General features: G+C 69.0%; 2 protein-coding genes across 2 annotated transcripts; both read right to left on the bottom strand.

The window, feature by feature from the left end:
- Positions 1 to 35: 35 nt before the first annotated feature.
- On the bottom strand, positions 36 to 7810 carry FAM171A2 (family with sequence similarity 171 member A2). Its single transcript, XM_038168634.2, has 9 exons — positions 7642 to 7810; positions 5599 to 5826; positions 4029 to 4121; positions 3391 to 3549; positions 3137 to 3313; positions 2445 to 2561; positions 2218 to 2344; positions 763 to 1947; positions 36 to 293 (listed from the first exon to the last, which is right to left on the bottom strand). The coding sequence occupies exons 1-9, from the start codon at positions 7724 to 7726 to the stop codon at positions 239 to 241; spliced, it is 2226 nt and encodes a 741-aa protein (XP_038024562.2). The 5' UTR covers positions 7727 to 7810; the 3' UTR covers positions 36 to 238.
- A 485-nt stretch (positions 7811 to 8295) lies between these two features.
- On the bottom strand, positions 8296 to 15461 carry ITGA2B (integrin subunit alpha 2b). The gene is made up of 30 exons (XM_038168890.2): positions 15242 to 15461; positions 15038 to 15165; positions 14865 to 14962; positions 14630 to 14795; positions 14516 to 14565; positions 14169 to 14214; positions 13901 to 14029; positions 13770 to 13817; positions 13560 to 13603; positions 13382 to 13441; positions 13098 to 13150; positions 12782 to 12990; positions 12364 to 12546; positions 12239 to 12284; positions 12057 to 12161; positions 11915 to 11970; positions 11685 to 11836; positions 11438 to 11563; positions 10875 to 10945; positions 10640 to 10787; positions 10444 to 10536; positions 10270 to 10349; positions 10094 to 10168; positions 9918 to 10020; positions 9693 to 9845; positions 9505 to 9615; positions 9304 to 9417; positions 8982 to 9089; positions 8777 to 8899; positions 8296 to 8552 (listed from the first exon to the last, which is right to left on the bottom strand). Exons 1-30 carry the CDS (start codon positions 15406 to 15408, stop codon positions 8457 to 8459), a joined length of 3141 nt encoding a protein of 1046 aa, XP_038024818.1. The 5' UTR covers positions 15409 to 15461; the 3' UTR covers positions 8296 to 8456.
- Between the last annotated feature and the right edge of the window lie 1191 nt (positions 15462 to 16652).

Raw genomic sequence — 16652 nt, 5'->3', positions numbered from 1 at the left:
TTTTTTTTTGGGGGGGGGGAAGCAGAGGCAGAGGCTGCGGTGTTTCAACGGGATTTTTATATATTAATGGCATCTAATGAACACGCGGGGGGGGGGCCGCACCCCCCGCTGCAGGCACGGCCCCGCTCACCCTTCTTCTGCCTTGCCCCGTATAAAACATTTAGAAAGACGAATAAAATCCAAAGCAGAGGGCTGGGGAGGGCAAACGGGGGGGGCGATGGTGCCCCCCCCCCCGCTCCTATGCCAGCTTTGAGGTGCCGCTGGCCCGGGGGGCACTGCCGGCCCCCCCCGCCCTGTGGGGACACAAGGAGGGACGCATTTCAGTGCTGGGGGGGGCACATGCAGGTGGCATCACAGGGGTCCCCCCCATGCACTGCGGGGGGTGCTAACCAGCCGTCCGCCCCCACGTACACACAGCAGTGTCATGGCAAAGGGCGGGGGGGGCAGTGGGCATGGGGGGGGGCACCTGGCACCCCTCTGGGGAAGGCACCTGGGTGGGGGGGGGGGGGGGGGGGACAGGGCAGCAGGGCCCCACGCATGGACGCACAGTGTCTGGGTGGGCTCCCACGGGGACAGGTGGCCTCATGGGGGGGGGGGCCGGGGGGGCTCGGGGACAGGGTCAGGGACCTGAGATGGGGCCGGTTTGGGATCGGGGTGGGAGTGGAAGCGGTGCCGGGTCCTGCGGCGTCCCCACCCCCCCGGGGCAAGGCCGGAGGTGGGACAGGGATGGGGGCCGGGGGGGGGGGCCGGGGCCGCGCTTACTTGACATTGAAGACCATCAGCGGCCGCTCCTCCCTCTTCTGCCAGGGGCTCTTGCGGTCGCCCCCGTCGTCGCCCCCCTCGCCCCCTTCGCCCGCCTCGTCCTCGGGGCTGCTGGGGGAGTCTCGGGGGGGTTCGCTGGCGCTGCTGCGGGTGCTGCCGCCGCCGCCGCCGCTGCCCCCGGCCCCCCGCCGGCCCTGGGGACCGCCCAGCAGCGGGGCCAGGGCGCTGTCCTCGGGCGAGGGGGGGGCGCGGGGGGGCCGGGCGCGGGGCAGGGCCCCCCGGTCACCTCCCTGCAGGTCGATGTAGGAGTGGCGGACGTGGGACGCGCGCCCGTCCAGCGACACGAACCAGGCGCGCGGCGCCAGCAGCTTCTGCTCGGCCAGAGCCTGCAGCTCCCCGTTGAGCTGCGCCACCGCCGACTCGTTCAGCAGCACCGGGATGGCCACCGAGGCCCCCCCGGGGGCCGCCGCCGCCACGGGAGGGGGCCCGGCCGCCGCCGCCGCCGCCGCCGTCGCAGCCGCCGCCGCCGCCGCGGGGCCGCCCCCGTCCGGCTGCGGGGGGCCCTCGGGGGCCCCGTCCAGGCGCATGTAGCGGGCGGGGATGAGCAGGGTGGGCACCACGCCGCGGTACACCTCGTCCTGGCCGCCGTCGAGGGGCCCGCAGAGGATGAGCTGCCCGGGCTGGCCCAGCGACGGCGGCCGCGGAGGAGGCGGCGGCGGCGGCAGCGGCTCGGGGGGCGGCGGGTCCCCCCCCGGCGGCCGCTCGAAGGGCTCGGGGCGGGGGGCCGGGGGGTGGCCCCGCGGGTACTCGTCCGGCGGAGGCGGCGCCAGCCCCTCCGTGGAGCGGGCGGCCGCGAGCCCGAAGGCTTCTCCCGGGCGGCCGAAGTCCTCCCGGGGGCCGCGGCGGCGCCCCAGGGTGCTGGCGGGGGCCGGGGGGGCCGGGGGGGCCGGGACCTGCTTGAAGAAGTCCTCGCGGGAGCTGTCGAAGTCACGGGAGGCGGCGAAGGAGGACTTGAGGACGGGGGTGTGCGCCTCCGTGTCCCCCCCCGAGGACGCCGTCTCCAGGTGGCTGCTGCAGATGAGGTTGAGCTGCGACATGGAGGTGGCCTGGTCCCGCTTGGACGCGTCCAAGGTCCCCGACAGCGGCAGCTTGCGGTGCTGCTGCCGCGGCTTCAGGCAGCGCCGCCTGTGGGGACAGCGGTGGCACCGGGGTGGTGACCAGCCCCATGGCACGGGGGCACCGGGGTCCCATGGCCCGACCCCAGCAGCCTCCGTGACCAGCTGGAGGCTGCCAGGTGGGGGTCCCCCAGCTGTGGGACTCCTGGGGACTGGTGGCCCCCTATAGCCAGGTGTAGGGCATTTGGGAACTGCTGGGGGTTGGGGGCCCCCATAGCCAGGTGTAGGGCATCTGGGGGTGCCAGGCAGGTGGAGGTGCGGGGGGGCGGTGTGTGCTGACCTGCAGTAGTAGATGAGGAGGCAGAGCAGGGTGAGGACGAGCAGGGCCAGCGCGCCCAGGATGGTGAGCAGGAAGATGGTGTGGTAGGCGGTGATGTCCTTCATGCCCGCAGCCATCGCCACCAGCCCTGGGGGGGGGACACCAGGGTTGGACATGGCCCAGCCCACGTCTCCCATGGGTGCTCCCCCCCCCATGGGGTGCTCAGGGGTGCAGGGCCTCCTTCCTACCTGTGCTAGGGGAGGGCAGAGCCGCTGCCCAGTACCCCAGCTGGGGGGAGACAAAGGTCCAGTACAGCTGCCGGCCCTCCTTGCGGATCAGCCCCGTCCCGTTGCGGACCCACAGCCCTGCAGGGACGAGCACCCAGCATCACCACACGGCTCTGCCCACGTTCCCAGGTGACTCCCCAAGCAGGCTGAGACCCACAAACGCATCTCACCCATGGCCATCACCACCAGAACCCATCTGTCCATGGCCATCACCACCCAAACCCATCTCACCCATGGCCATCACCACCCAAACTCGCTGAATCACAGAATCGTTAGGGTTGGAAGGGACCTTGAAGGTCACCTAATGCCACCCTCCCCTACCATGCACAGGGTCACCTCCCACTAGAGCAGGTTGGTGTCACCCATGGTCATTACCAAACAAACTCATCACACCCATGGCCATCATCACCTAAACTCCTGTTTTGTCATGGCTCATCCATCTAAATTCATCTCATGAAGGGGTGTAATCACCCAAACTCATCTCACCCATGGCCAATATTTCCCAAACTCATCTCGCCCATAGCCAATACCACCCAAACTCATCTCACCCATGGTCAATACCACCCAAACCCATCCCACTCACGGCCATCGATAGCACAGTCTCCCCCCCAACCACCCCCCTCTGCATCTCAGCGCCCCCACCCAGCGCTCACCACTCTTGGGGTCAAACCTCCAGGCGGGCACGCTGGTGGCCACCAGGGTGGCGGTGTCAGGGGGCAGCGGGACAGACAGATGGACGGGGCCAGAGAGCTGCACCTCGGTGCCATTCCCCGTGAAGAGGTGGACGCTGAGGGCCGCCACGGGCGCCAGCTCCAGCCAGGTGGCATTGGCTGCAGGGACACAGGGCATGGGGCAGGTGAGCAGATGGGGCACCGAGGCTCCCCGCTCCCCCCTGTGCCCCCCGTACCGCTGCCGTTGTGCTCAGCCCCCAGGAAGGCAGGGAAGCCCCGCAGGTCCCGCGGGGCGGTGGCGGCCGTCAGCGATGCCCAGAGCTGGCTGTACGTGGAGCTGCGGGGCAGGCGCGCTGCCCGCCTCTGGAACTGCACCCACGGCTGGCCCCGGGCACCTGCGGGGTAAAGAAGGGGGGACGGGAAAGTGATGGCCCCCCCACAAACACAGCATAGCCAGCTGTAGGATGTCGGGGCGTTGGTGGCCCCATAGCCAGCTGTAGGGTGTCTGGAGGTTCTGGGGGTTGGTGCCCCCCCCATAGCCAACTATAGGACACCCAGGGGTGCTGGGGGTTGGTGGCACCCCATAGCCAGCTATAGGACATCTGGGCACGTCTGGGTGTGCTAGAGCTGGTTGGTGCCCCGCACCCCCAGCCAGCTTTAGGATGTCTGGGGGTTGATGGCTCCCTCAATAACCAGCTATAGGACACCTGGGGGTGCTGGGGAGAGGCTTGGTGTCCCCCTGATATCCAGCTATAGGATGTCTGGGGCTGGTGTCCCCCCATAGCCAGCTATAGGATCTCTGGGAGCTCCCGCATAGCCAACTATAGGATGTCTGGGGCTTGTGCCCCCCCCCATAGGCAGTTCCCCCACTCACCTGGGGAGCCCAGCAGGATTTGCACCAGGTCCTCATAGAGGATGAGGGTGGCGGGGCGCTCCGGGAGCAGGTAGAGGCTGACGGAGGCGTAGACTGCGGAGGAGGGGACGTGGTGATGGGTGGGGGCCAACCCCCAGACACCTCCCCCCCCAGCACCCTGCCTGGGGAGGAAGAGGAGGAGGGGGCAGAATCGGTCCCGACGGGCAGTGGGGGGGTGACACCCCTCCTTGGAGGCCTCCAGCAGAGCCCAAAATAGGCTGCAGTTGGGGAGGGGTAAAAATAGAGCAGCAACTGCCACGACATGGGGACAGGGACAGCGGGGACGGGCAGTGGCACGTGGCAGGCTGGGGGGCACCCCATGCACGTGGGACACCCCCACGTGCATGGCACACACCCGTCCTGGCACACCCCAATCCTTGCACACCCCCTGCACGTCCGTAAGCCCCGCACGCCCCAAGCACCCAAATTCTTGCACATCCCACACCCGCCCCCCCCGATCCTTGCACACCTCAAGCCCTCAGTGCTCCCCACCCTTTTACACCCCCAACACCCCACCCTCTGCCCCTCCCCTCATCCCAGTCCTCCCCCCCCGTCCCCGCACCCCCCGGCTGAGCGCTCCAAACTCGTCCTGGCCCCCCCGGCAAGGTCACCGCATCGACGCCGCCCGGCACTGCCCGGCGCTGTCCCCTCTCCCAGCGCAGCAGCCCCAGGGCCAGGGGCTGGCACTGAGCCCAGGGTGCCCCCCCCGGGGACGTCAGGGCCACCAGGACGCAGCCGCACCCCCGCTGTGCCACATCACCCATCAGAGCCACCCATGCTGAGCCCCAAGAGACAGACCCCCAAAATTCCTCTCCCTAAGAGAACACTCCCCTAAAACTCTTTGGGTGCCCTGGTAAGGGACTGGGGTCCCAGTAAGGAACTGGTGTCCCAATAAAGGATCAAGGATCCCAGCAAGGAACCTAGTAAGGAACTGGAGCCCTCCAGTACTGGAGAAGCGAGGGTCCCCATTAAGGCATTACGTCCCCCCCTCCCCCCATAAGGGATAGAGGTCCCCAGTATAGAACCAGGTCTCCCAGTAAGGGATCAGCTCCCACAGTGCAGACTCAAGGTCCCCCATAAGGGCTCTGAGGCCCCCAGTAAGGAATCAGGGTCTTCCAGTAAGGGGCTGGGGTCCCCTATAAGGTATCCGAGCCCCCAACCTAGGAACCTGAGTCTCCTATAAGAGACTGGGGCATCCTGTAAAGCATCAGAGCCCCCGTGTAAGGGATCCCATAAAGGCCCAGAGACTCCCAGTAAGGTATTAGGATCCCCCATTAAGGGACTGGGGGACCCAGTAAGGGTCCAGGTTCCATCCACAAGATGCCAGAGCCCCCCACTAAGGGATTGGGGTCCCCTAAAAGGGCTCAGAGACCCACGGTACGGGACTGGGGTCTCCTATATGCGACAGACTCCCCTCAGTAAGGGGCTGGGGTCCCCTATAAATGCTCAGAGCCCCCTATTAAGCGATCGGGTCCCCCCATAAGATCTCAGAGCCCCCCCTCCCCAAGGGGCCGGGGTCCCCATCACTCACGCGGCAGCTTGGTGACGCGCCAGGGCACGGAGGCGGTGACGTAGCCGCGACGGGTGGCGGTGACGAGGACCCAGGAGCCCAGGCGGTAGGCGAGGGGCAGGACCCCGGCGCCCTCGTGGTCGGTGGTGCCGGTGGCCAGCGAGCTGCGGTTGCCAAAAACCTCCAGGGTGGCCTGGGCCAGCGGGGCCAGCGCCCCGCTCTCATACACCTGCACCTTCAGCAGCACCTCTGCGGGGACACGCGGGAGGGGGGGGGACGGGGACAGGACGTGGTGGGTGCGGGCACGACCCTGCTGGCGTGGCACGGGGCGGGGGGGCATGGGGTGGGTGGTGGGCGGCATCCTGCTTGGGGTGGTGGAAGCCACCCCAGTAAGGTCGCAGGTACCACCCCATGGGGTCGGGGACACCACCCCACAGGGGGCGAGGACCCAGCCCTGCAAGGTGCTGCTGGTCCCATCCCAGCAGGTCACGGGCACCCCCCTGGCAGGGTGGTGACCCCCATCCCAGCCAGCTGCTAGACCCATCCAAGGGGGTTCACGGGCAGCACCCCAGCAGGGTGGCGGCCACCATCCCAGTAAGGTCACGGCGACCGCGGCTACCAGCCCAGCACGATGCTGGCCACCACCCCGGCAGGACCCCAGGCCCACCCATGCGGGGGGGGGCACACACCAACCCCGCAGGTCCCAGCCACCGCAGGGTGACGGCCACCACCCCCTGCCCATTCCCGTGCCCACCCGATGCAGACAGCGGGGGGGCCATCGCCCCTGCCACCGTGCTCCAGGGTCCGCAGGTAGCACGGGTGCGTTTAGGGTGGGCACAGCCGGGGGGGGACCCGCTCCCCACGCCCCCCCCATGCCGCCTGCGCATGAGCCTGCAGCCCTTGGCAGCCCGCCCGGCTCGGGCGCTGTCGCCCAGGCAACGACCTCGTTCATCCCGCCCGCCCCGGGCGCTTTCGGGACCCCACGGCCCCCCCCCGGCAGCATCCTGCCCCCCGAAAGCCCCCATGGCAGGGGGCAGCCGCCCCCCACCCAGATGTTGCCCAGATGTGGGCGAGGGGAGGAATTCGCAGCAGCTGCTCCGGCGATGCGCCTGGGGGGGGGGAATAAGCATGGGGGTCCTGGGTGGGGGGGGGCACAAATAGCAGGGACAGCCGGCACCCGTGGGGCAGCAGGAATGTCCCCGTGGCCACGTGCCGGCCACCCGCAGCTGCCGGGGGACAGCTGGCACCGACGGTGTCCTCGGGAACGGGGGGCCCGCCTGAACCCCCCCTCACGGCAGCATTGCCCACCCATGAAGGGGCCCCACTGGGTGGCACGGCCACACTGGTGCCCCCCTCCTTCCCCCCCCCCCAGTCCTCCCAGTATGGCCCCGCAGCCCCCAGTGCTCTCCCCACACTGGTGCCAGGCCCCATGCCCCGGGGTGGCACAGGGTGGCACTGTCTGGGTGGGGGTCAGGGACACCACATCTCGCCCCCCCCCAACCCTTGCCGAGCGTCTCAGCCCCACGGGCACCCCTCACCCCGTGGGTGCGTTTGGGGTGCGGGGAGGGGTCACGGGGAGCCGCAGGGACCCCAGGGTGGCACCCAGCGCCCCCAGCCCCACCCTGCCTCCCGGAGGTGCCCGCTATGGGGCTCACCCCACCCCTTACCAAAAGGACCCCCCCACCCTGCCCCTGGGACCCCCCCCCACCATCACACACCCCAGCCCTGCCCAGAGCCCCCCCCACCCCCCCCACCCCCACGGCTACCACCAGCCCCCTCACCCCAACACTGCGACCCCCCCCTCATCCCCCCCATGCACCGAGGGGGTGCCCCCCCCCAAAAAAAAAAACAACACCCCGCGACACCCCCGCAGGTGGGATGGGCGGACAGATGGAGGGGAGGGGGGGGAGAACAGACGGACGGCGGGGGACGGACAGACGGACGAGGAGGGGGATGCCGGGGTTGGGGGCAGGATGCCGGGGGGCGTGGGGGCAGGATAACGGGGGGGGGTGGAGTGGGGGGGGGCGGCCCCGGCCCCGCCGCGCACACAAAGGCCGCACTCACCGAGCGCCCCCGGCTCCGCCGCGCCCCGCGCCCCGCGGCCGAGCAGCAGCAGCAGCAGCAGCGGCAGGAGGCGGGGGGGCCGCATGGTGCCTCCGCGCCCTCACCCCGCCATGCCCGGCCCGGCACGGCCCGGCCCGGCCCGCCCCGCCCCGCCCGGCTCGGCTCGGCCCGGCTCAGCCGCGGGGGCCGGGCTCCACCTGCCGGCCCCGCCGGGCAGCGCCGCCCGCACCGGGAGGAGCCGGGGGGGGGAGCCGGGCCCCGGCGGGGGGCGGTGGGGAGGGGCCGGGCGGGCAGGGGCGGGCGGAGACCCCCGGCGAGGCCCCGAGCCCTGGGGCCGCACCCCGGGACCGCCACCGACCCCCCCCCCCGGGCCCGGCCCCCTCGTCCTGGCACCGACCCCCCCAGGACCGGCAGCGAGCCCCGGTCCCGGCACTGCCCCCCCCCGGTCCCGGCACCGACCCCCAGTCCCGGTCCCCGAGTCCCAGCCCCGACCCCCGGGACCGGCACCGCCCCCCAGTCCCAGCACCCCCACCCAACCCCGGCCCCCCCCTGCGCCACCCTTGGGCCCCCGCTGCACGCCCCCTGTCCCCGTGCGCACCCCCCCGTGTCCCGCGCCCCCCCCCCCAGGCCGCTGTGGCACCCCCACATCACCCCGCGGGTGCCAGGATTTATTGTCCGGGGGCAGCGGGGGGGTGACAAGCACCGTGGGCACCCCTGGGTGCTGGGGACATCAGGGCGGGGGGGGGGATGCTGGGCATTGGGGCAGGGCTGTGGGGTGGGGGGTGCAGAGGGTGCCGGGGACCCCGGGGGCCCCCCTAGCTCTGGGTGCCCCCCATCTCCTGGGCCCGTCCCGGTGCCAGCTCCTGCGTGTCCTCCTCCACGGGTGGCCGGGTCCTCTTGAAGAAGCCAATCTGGAAGAGGGGACATGGTGACACCCCCCCCTCGGGGACCCCCTCCCAGCATCGCCCCCACCCCGTGCCCGCAGCCCCCTCCCCAGGGGTCCCAATTTCTCCAGTCCCTTCTGTTGCCATCAGGGTCCCACCGCGATCTCAGGGTGTCACCGGGCCACGGCCCTCCCCAGGCGTCCCCAGGGGTGCCCGGCAGCGCCGTGTCATGTGTCCCCCCCCCCCCTCACCTTCCACATGAGGAGGATGAGGAGCGTGAGGAGCAGGATCCCCGCGAGGATGCCCAGCACCACCCACCACACCGGCACGTCCCGCTTGCCGTCGGGGCTGGCGCGCATCACCTCGGTGGCAGCCTGCAGAGGGACGGGGGGGGGCCACCACTGGGGCCACCGCTGGCACCGGCCGTCACCCCCCCCCTGACCCTGAGAGCTGTACCTCGGCCTCACCGCTGGGCAGGACGCGGGGCTGGACACGGTAGGGCATGGCCGAGGTGTTGAAGAAGCCCCGTGACTGGACAAGGAACTGCTTCAGGAGGTGCTCCCGCTGGGGACAGACACGGGGACACACGGAGACACATGGGGACACAGGACGAGTGGTGTCAGTAGCCAAAGGGGCACCTGCGTCCCACCGCCTGGTGTCCCCGTGGGTGCTTTCCACAGGTCCCTGGGATGTATGGGGACGTGGCACAGCTCCATGGGGACACCAGGGGGACACGATGCCACCCCAGCACGTCCTCGTCCCCCGCGGGTGCCACCACCTGCTGCAAGGTGTCCATCCAGAGCAGGGCGCGGACGCTCACCAGCACCCGCTGGTCCTTGGCCAGGCTGGGCACCCAGCACGTCACCTCCACGCAGGTGGCATTGCCACAGTCCTGCAGGCACAGCGGGTGTCACCCTGGCCCCTACCCTGTCCCCAGGGTCCCTGTGGGGCTGCAGTCCCACGGGAAGCCCCCACTCACCACGGGGACGGGCTTCTCCAGTGCTGGGGCCACCGGCTCGTCCGCTTCCCTGCGCTCCCGCCTGTGGGTTTTGTTGTGGGGTCCCACGCCTGTGGGTTGGGGCATTTCCAGCTGGAAGGAGAAGGGGACACCCTCAGCCCCCCCCCAGCACCCACCGGATGGGTGCTGTCCCCCCCCTCGTGTCCCACCTGCTTGGGATTGAGGCCAGGCGGCTGGGTGCAGCTGATGCCACCCTCGGTGCCCAGCTCCAGCAGGTAGAACAGGATGCGGCCATCGATCTCAGTGGGGACATCGAGGCGCAGGGTGACGTTGGTGACAGTGGCCGGGCCCTTATTGTGGAGCTGGGGGAGGACAGGGAGGTGGCAGTGGGTGACGCGTGGCCTCAGGTGGCACCCTTGGGTGCTGTACCCTACCTGGTAGACATGCTCCACGCGGATGCCGTGGTCCTCCAGCCGGCGGCTGCCCTCTGCGCCGTGCCAGCTCGTGGGCAGCACCATGGTGGTGGGCAGGGATTTCCTGGTGGCAATAGTGGGGTCAGTGTCACCCCCGGCACCCCGGTGTCCCCCTGTCATGTCCCACAGACCCTCACCCTCGCAGCTCCATCGCTGCCTGCGCCTCCACGGGCACCACCACCGTCACCACCGCGCTGGTGGGGCTGTTCTTGCTGCAGGGACATGGGGGGGTGAGAGCGGGCAGGGTGACACTGCCCCCCCCGCCTTCACCACCCCTCACGTCTGGGGACACACTGAGCATGGGCACAGTCACCTCCTGAGCTGGAGCTGGAAGGTGATGGCATCGCCCACGTCCTCCAGCCCGGTCACGCTCAGCTCCATGTCCACAGTGATCTGAGGGGCAGGGAGGGTGACAGTGAGTGACAGCGGGTGGCAGTGGGGGGCAGCGGGTGGCAGTGGGGGGCAGCGGGTGACCCACAGCCCACACCTGGGCGCCGGCCTTCATGGGGTTGCCCAACTCGCAGAGCACCACGCGGCTCCCGTTCTCCTTCCTGGGGATGCAGCTCAGCTTCTCCTGCCCCTGCGGTGGCACCGGGGGGAGCACCGTGGTGGGGACGTGGCACAGACCCTGCTGCAGGTGCCACCAAGGGCAGGGCTTGTGTCCCCCCCCCCATCGCACCCACCTGGATGTTGCTGAGGGCTTTCTGGTAGTAGGTGTCCTCGGGGAGCTGCACCCGCAGCTCGGCCTCGAAGGCACCTTCGCCCGCGTTGGTGGCTTGGGCGCGCAGGGACACCACGTTCTCAGCCCCGATCAGCAGGTGGGTGCCTGGCCTGGGGACCCGGCAGGGCTCAGCTCCGGGGTGGGGGGAACAGGGACAGGGACTGAACCCCCCCAGCGTGGCCCCCGCATGTGCTCACGTGTGGGCGGTGAGGCGGAGGTCGGGGACGCAGACGTTGTCCTCCCCGCAGTCCTCCAGCACGATGTGGGTCTGGGCCGGGGCAGGGGGAGGTGGGGGCGGCAGCGGGGGGGACGTGGGGAGGGAGTGGGGACAGAGCGGGACAGCCCGGGGGGGAGAGGGGACGGTGGGGTGGGCACGGTGCATGTCCTAGGAAGGGAGTGGGGACAGTGGGGGACAAGGAGGGGGCATCCCAGAGAGGGAGTGGGGACAGGGTGGGGACAGGGAGGGGGGACAACCTGAGGGTGGAGCAGGGACAGGGGGAGGGACAGCGAGCACAGCCTGGGCAGGGGCTGAGGACAACAAGGGGGACAGGGAGGACACCTCAGGGAGGCACTGGGGACAGCAGCAGTGACAGTGGGGACATCCCAGGGAGGTGCTGAGGACAGGGCCGTGTCCCAGGGACAGACACAGGGACAGGGTGGGGGCTGTGGGACTGGAGCACTGCACAGCCCGACGCTGGGGCTGTGGGGGCCCCAGGGCCTGGTGGGGGCTGTCCCCAGCAGTGTCCCCGCTGGGTCCTACCTGTGCCTGCACCAGGGTGTCCCCGTACAGCACCAGCCCCAGCCCCTGGGCATCCGATGACGAGGCCAGTGCCAGGCTGAGGCTGGTGACGATGGGGCTCAGCTTGTCCTTGAAGTCAGCCTTGTCCTGGGGACAGCACCGTGCGATGGCACCACAGGCACGGGGCAGGTGGTCCCCAACCCTCTTGGCCCAGGGCGCCGCTGTCCCCTGCCCCGTGTGTGCCAGCCCAGTGGCACCGTCCCCATACCCGCAGGTAGGCAGTGAGGTTGTGGCAGAGCGGGGACGTCCCTATGGCCAGCACCAGCGTCTGGTGCCAGGACGTTTGGTGGCCCTGCAGCAGGAGCACCCTCCTGGACAGCTTCGGCTTCAGCCGGTCCAGCTGCAGCTCGGCGTCAAGGTCTGGCAGAGGTGACAGCGGGTGACGGAGGTGCCCGGTGCCACCCCTGGGGGGATGCAGGCCCTGTGCCAGGCACTTACGGATGCTCTGGGAGATATTCTGGCCCGTCACGCTGACACACAGCACCACGGGGAAGCTGCAAGGGGACAGCACCCATGGGTGCTCAGAGACCTGTCCCCATGGCGGTGTTCCCACTGGCGGTGTCCCCACCGTGCTGCTCACCAGCTGATGCGGGTGTCGGAGTCGGGCAGGACACACTCCATCGTCTCGGGGTTCAGCCCACTGGGGACGCTCAGCTGTGCCCGGGCCACCACCACAGGCTGTCCCCTGCGGCACGGGTGACAGCGGAGCTCAGGTGTCAAGGGACAAAGCCAGCAGCACCTGGCCCCGCACTGGGGACTCACCAGTACACGGCCACCTTGTCGGCCCCAAAAGCCCCGACCAGCAGATCTGCGGGCACAAGCGGGGTGTTGGTGGCAGGGTGGGTGGCACCATGGTGGCACACAGGGGACACGCGGTGACGCCGTACCCATGTAGCCGTTGCCATCCAAGTCGGTGGCACCGCGCAGGGCGAAGCCGAAGGCAGCGGGGCCAGGGAAGGGGCTGTCGAGGCGCTGGGTGGGCACTGGCTCGAGCCCTTCCCTCTGCCCACGGAAGATGAGGACCTGCCCGCTGCTGCTGTCACCCCCGAACGGGGCACCCACCGCCACATCTGTGGACGCAGGGGACGTGAGCGGCCACCAGGTGCCATGGGGTGCAGGGAGAGGTGGGGTGTTGTGGGGTGGGGGACAAGGGGCTGCACTGGAAGGGGGGTGTGGGGAGGCACTGGGAGCACTGGGACAGTGCTCCTGCCTCAGTGCCCTCAGCATCGAGGTGGGCACCGTGGGTAGCACACGTGTGTGTCCCCCCCTCACCACACCTGTCCCCTGCCACCACCCCGTGCTCACCGCCGTAGCCGTCCTTGTCCAGGTCCCCCAGGCTGGCGATGGCGGAGGCGAAGCGGCCATAGGGGTGGGTGCCCGTCAGGGTCTGGGGGGGCTTGGCGAAGGACCACTGCCCCCGCTGCAGGTACAGGTAGAGGCGGCCAACCTCGGAGAGCTTGCCCTCGGGACGCCGCTCCATGTACAGGGGGGCACCCACCAGAATGTCGTCCCGCCTGCACCCAGCACCAGGTCAGGATGAAGCCCCCTATGTGTCCCCCCCCCCCATCTCACCCCTGATGGTTGGGTGACACCGGGGGTGTTGCGCCCATAGGGGCCTCACCCGTCCCCGTTGATGTCGGCCACAGCCACCGTGTGCCCGAAGTACGAAGCCACCTGGGAAAGGGGTGGGAGGGGATGGTACCTGGGCTGTGAGGTGCAGGTGGCCCCCCGACCAGCGGGGCAGAGAGGGGAGCATGGGGTGCTATGGGGTGGGAGGTGCAGGGGTGTTACAGGGGGCAGATGGAGGCCTTGGGGTGGGGGGAGCAAGTAGGGTAGGTGATGGGGTGGTGGTGCCATGCAGCAGGGTGCAGAGGGTGCTGTAGGGTGGTGCTGCAGTGGGGGTACCTGCTCGCTGGCGATGCCCTGCATCCGGCGCAGGCTCGTCCCCTCACTGAAGATCTCCACCTGCTCAGAGCAGCGTCAGGCCCCATCGCTGTCCCCATCCCCAGTGTGCCCCCGGGTGCCCAGTGCCGCACCGCAGGACATCCCTGTCCCCATGCAGCCGGGCACCAGCACCGCTCACCTCGCCTGCCGTGTTGCTCTTGTTGGGGACCCCCACCACGTACTCTGCAGGGGGAAGGACCCTGAGTGCCCCCGCCATGGAGAGACCCCTGGCACAGGCAGGGACATGGGGACGGACAGGGCTCTGGAGCTGGACCCATGTCCCAGAGCAGCAGAGGGCACCCTGAGCACAGGGGTGCACAGAACCCCGGTGCCCGTGGCCCTGCCTTACCTTTGGTTTTGGAATTGTCATCAAACTCGCCCACAGCCACCGAGTACCCTGCAGGGAGATGGGCACCGGTGACCCCACCGTCTCCAGGATGAGTCGGGCGCGGGGCAGGGCTGTCCCCACCCACTGCTCACCTCGGTACCCGTCCTCGTAGTCCGTGGATGTCTGCTCTACTGTGGGGCGCCCGGGGCCCTCTATCCAAACCAGGGACTTGCCGTGGAAACGGGCGAGGATGGTATTCAATTTGCCCAAATAGAGGAGCCCTGGGGACACCAGTGCTGGGGTGCCACACTGCTCCCCACCCCCCTAGCACAGCAGGTGGCACCTATAGGGGAGTCCCCATCCCGCCATGCCCACCCAGGGGTGCTGGGGCAGGCGCACCCCCGGACAGGCAGCACTCACCCTTGAAGTAGTACCCGCCGGGGGCACCCAGCGCCAGTGTGCCTTCCTGCAGGAAGAGCCAGCGTCAGCATCCCCCTGGGACCTCCCCAGCCCAGCATCTCTACACCCCCCCTGCACAGGGCCACCTCCCTGTGTCCCAGGATCAGCCCCCAGGAGCGTTCTGAGAGGTGTCCTCAGGAGCACCCCCAGGACCATCCCCAGAACCATCCCTGGGGGCAGCTCTGGGGACATCCCCTGGGGACCATCCCCATGACTAACCCTAGGAGCATCCCTGGGGGTATCCCTGGGGACATCCCCACGAGCATCCCCGGTACCATCCCCGTGGCACCCCGGGCTCCCCGTCTCACCGAGGTGACAGCCGCGCTGAAGCCCAACTCACAGTAGCGCTGGTCAAGGACTGCGGGCACAGGGCAGCGTCAGGCCGGCCGGGGGGGCCCCCGCCGCCCCCTGCCCACACTCACTGTATTCGTTCTTCCTGTAGACGGGGGCCATTTGGGTGCTGCGGCAGGGCGAGTACCAGATGAAGCGGTGCAGCCCCTCGGCTCCCATGAAGCAGGCACCCACTGGGGTGCGGAAAGCCTCGAGGTTGTCCTGGATGGCGTTCCAGTGCTGCAGCGGGGCGCAGGCCTGGGGACGGGGACAGGTGGGCGCCCGCCCCACCAGCACCCACGAGTGCCCGCCCACACGTGCACCCACCACCAGTGTGCCGTGCCAGCTGGTCACGGAGGCCCCCAGCCACTGTCTGGACTTGTAGACGTGAAGCTTCATGGAGCTGCTGGTCTCCATCTCATCCCCTGGAAGAACAGACGTGCCAGGATGGGCCCCGCGGTGGTGGCAGCACCTGGCACCGTCCCGCAACGTGCACGCACCCGCAGTGTCGAAGGGGACAGGGTCACACGAGGAGTTTCCAGGCCAGGAGCAAAGGAAGACGGCGCCAGGCTCGACCACTCCAGGCTGCGAGGTGTTGGCACGGGGAGCCCCCACCGCCACTCTCGTCCTGGGCACACAGAGGAGCGGGTGTCAGGGCTCGGGGATGAGCGGGGTCCATGCCCAGCTCCAAACCCCCTCCCTACCTGTTCTTGGTCACGTAGAAATCCAGGGAGAAGCCGAAGTAGCTGCCAGGGGGCCCCTCATACACCGCGGGCCGGGGGTGCAGCAGCTCCGGGCCGGAGGCCCAGCACAGCCCCCAGAGCAGCAGCAGGGCCACCAGCGGGGCAGGAGCACAGCACACAGCACCCATCACCTCCTTGCTCGCCCCAAAATGTGCCCAGTGCAGCCCAGAGCTTCCCTATCTGGAATTCCCCATCCCTATTCTTATCTGGGGGACGCAGCAGGAAGGGCCAACCCGCAGCTGGACGGTTGGGACAGGACCAGCCCTGCTTCAGGACAGCAGCATCCGCCTGCCCCTGCTATCTTGGGGCTCGGGTGGCTGCGGAGGAAGCGCAGCGCCCACAGCCTTCAGCCCCGAGCCCCCTCAGCCCCACACTTAACACCTCCACAGCCAGATGGAGCAGAGATGGCGCGGGGCACACGGATGCCAGCAAAGCGTCTCCCCTTCCCCAGCACCCAAATTGTCCCTGTGCCACCCCCCCAGGGAAGCGCAGCCCAGACTTTTCCAGGGTAAGGGCTCTGGGGGATGGTGCCAGAGTGAGCCGTGACAGGGGCTCTGTGCAGCTCCAGCCAGCAGCTGTGGGATTTTCACTGTTTTAACCCACCTTGTCTCCCCTGGCCCCAAACGGAGGCTGCTGCCCAGGCCAGCCGCAGTCAGCACCCAGGGCCAGGAGAAAGCCACGCAGGATCGCTCCAAGGCAACTGCAGTTCTCTTCCCCAAAGTGCTTAATTTCCCCTTTCTTGCAACATTTGGGTGCTGTCATTCACACCCAGGCCCCCAGCTCCAGGGGCAAACGAGGGACAAGGCAAGGGCAGCTTGCAGCCCTGCTGCAACCACCAGCAACACTGGGGTCTTGGGGCAGGGGAAAGGGCAGCACCCCTCTCTTCTCTTCAGCCAAATCAGGACCTGGCAAGTTTCTGACATTTGGGCTTGCAAAGCCGCTAAAGCAGCAAACCCCAGGCCTGGGCTTTGCGCTCTGCCACCAGCGCACAAACAAAGACGAAGGGCCCCAAGGCACTCATCACTGAGGCACACTGCCACTCCGTCCCCAAAAGCACAACCCCAATCCCATCCCTGCCCCGTGGGGAGCAGGCGGGTGGATCACAGGAGGGTGGATCACAGGAGGAGGGGAGCGTGCAGCGCTTGGGGGCTCCAATCCAAAACAACGTCCTTGGAGCAGGGCTAAGCAGACAGAACCCAAGCACAGGAGGAGCACACGCTCACAGCCAGACTCAACATATTCTGCCCAAGGTGTCCCAGCAGCATGAGCTTTGCTCCCGGGGAAGATGAAGCGAGCACCTAATGCTGGCATTTCACAAAAACAGCCCTACGTGTGCTACACCGCGAGCAGCAGCTTCAGGACATTGCACACA

Source organism: Anas platyrhynchos, chromosome 28, assembly GCF_047663525.1.
Source record: "Anas platyrhynchos isolate ZD024472 breed Pekin duck chromosome 28, IASCAAS_PekinDuck_T2T, whole genome shotgun sequence".
NCBI classification, from domain to species: Eukaryota; Metazoa; Chordata; class Aves; order Anseriformes; family Anatidae; genus Anas; species Anas platyrhynchos.
Note: the sequence above shows the minus strand (reverse complement) of the source record. Positions and strands in the feature narration are given on the sequence as shown.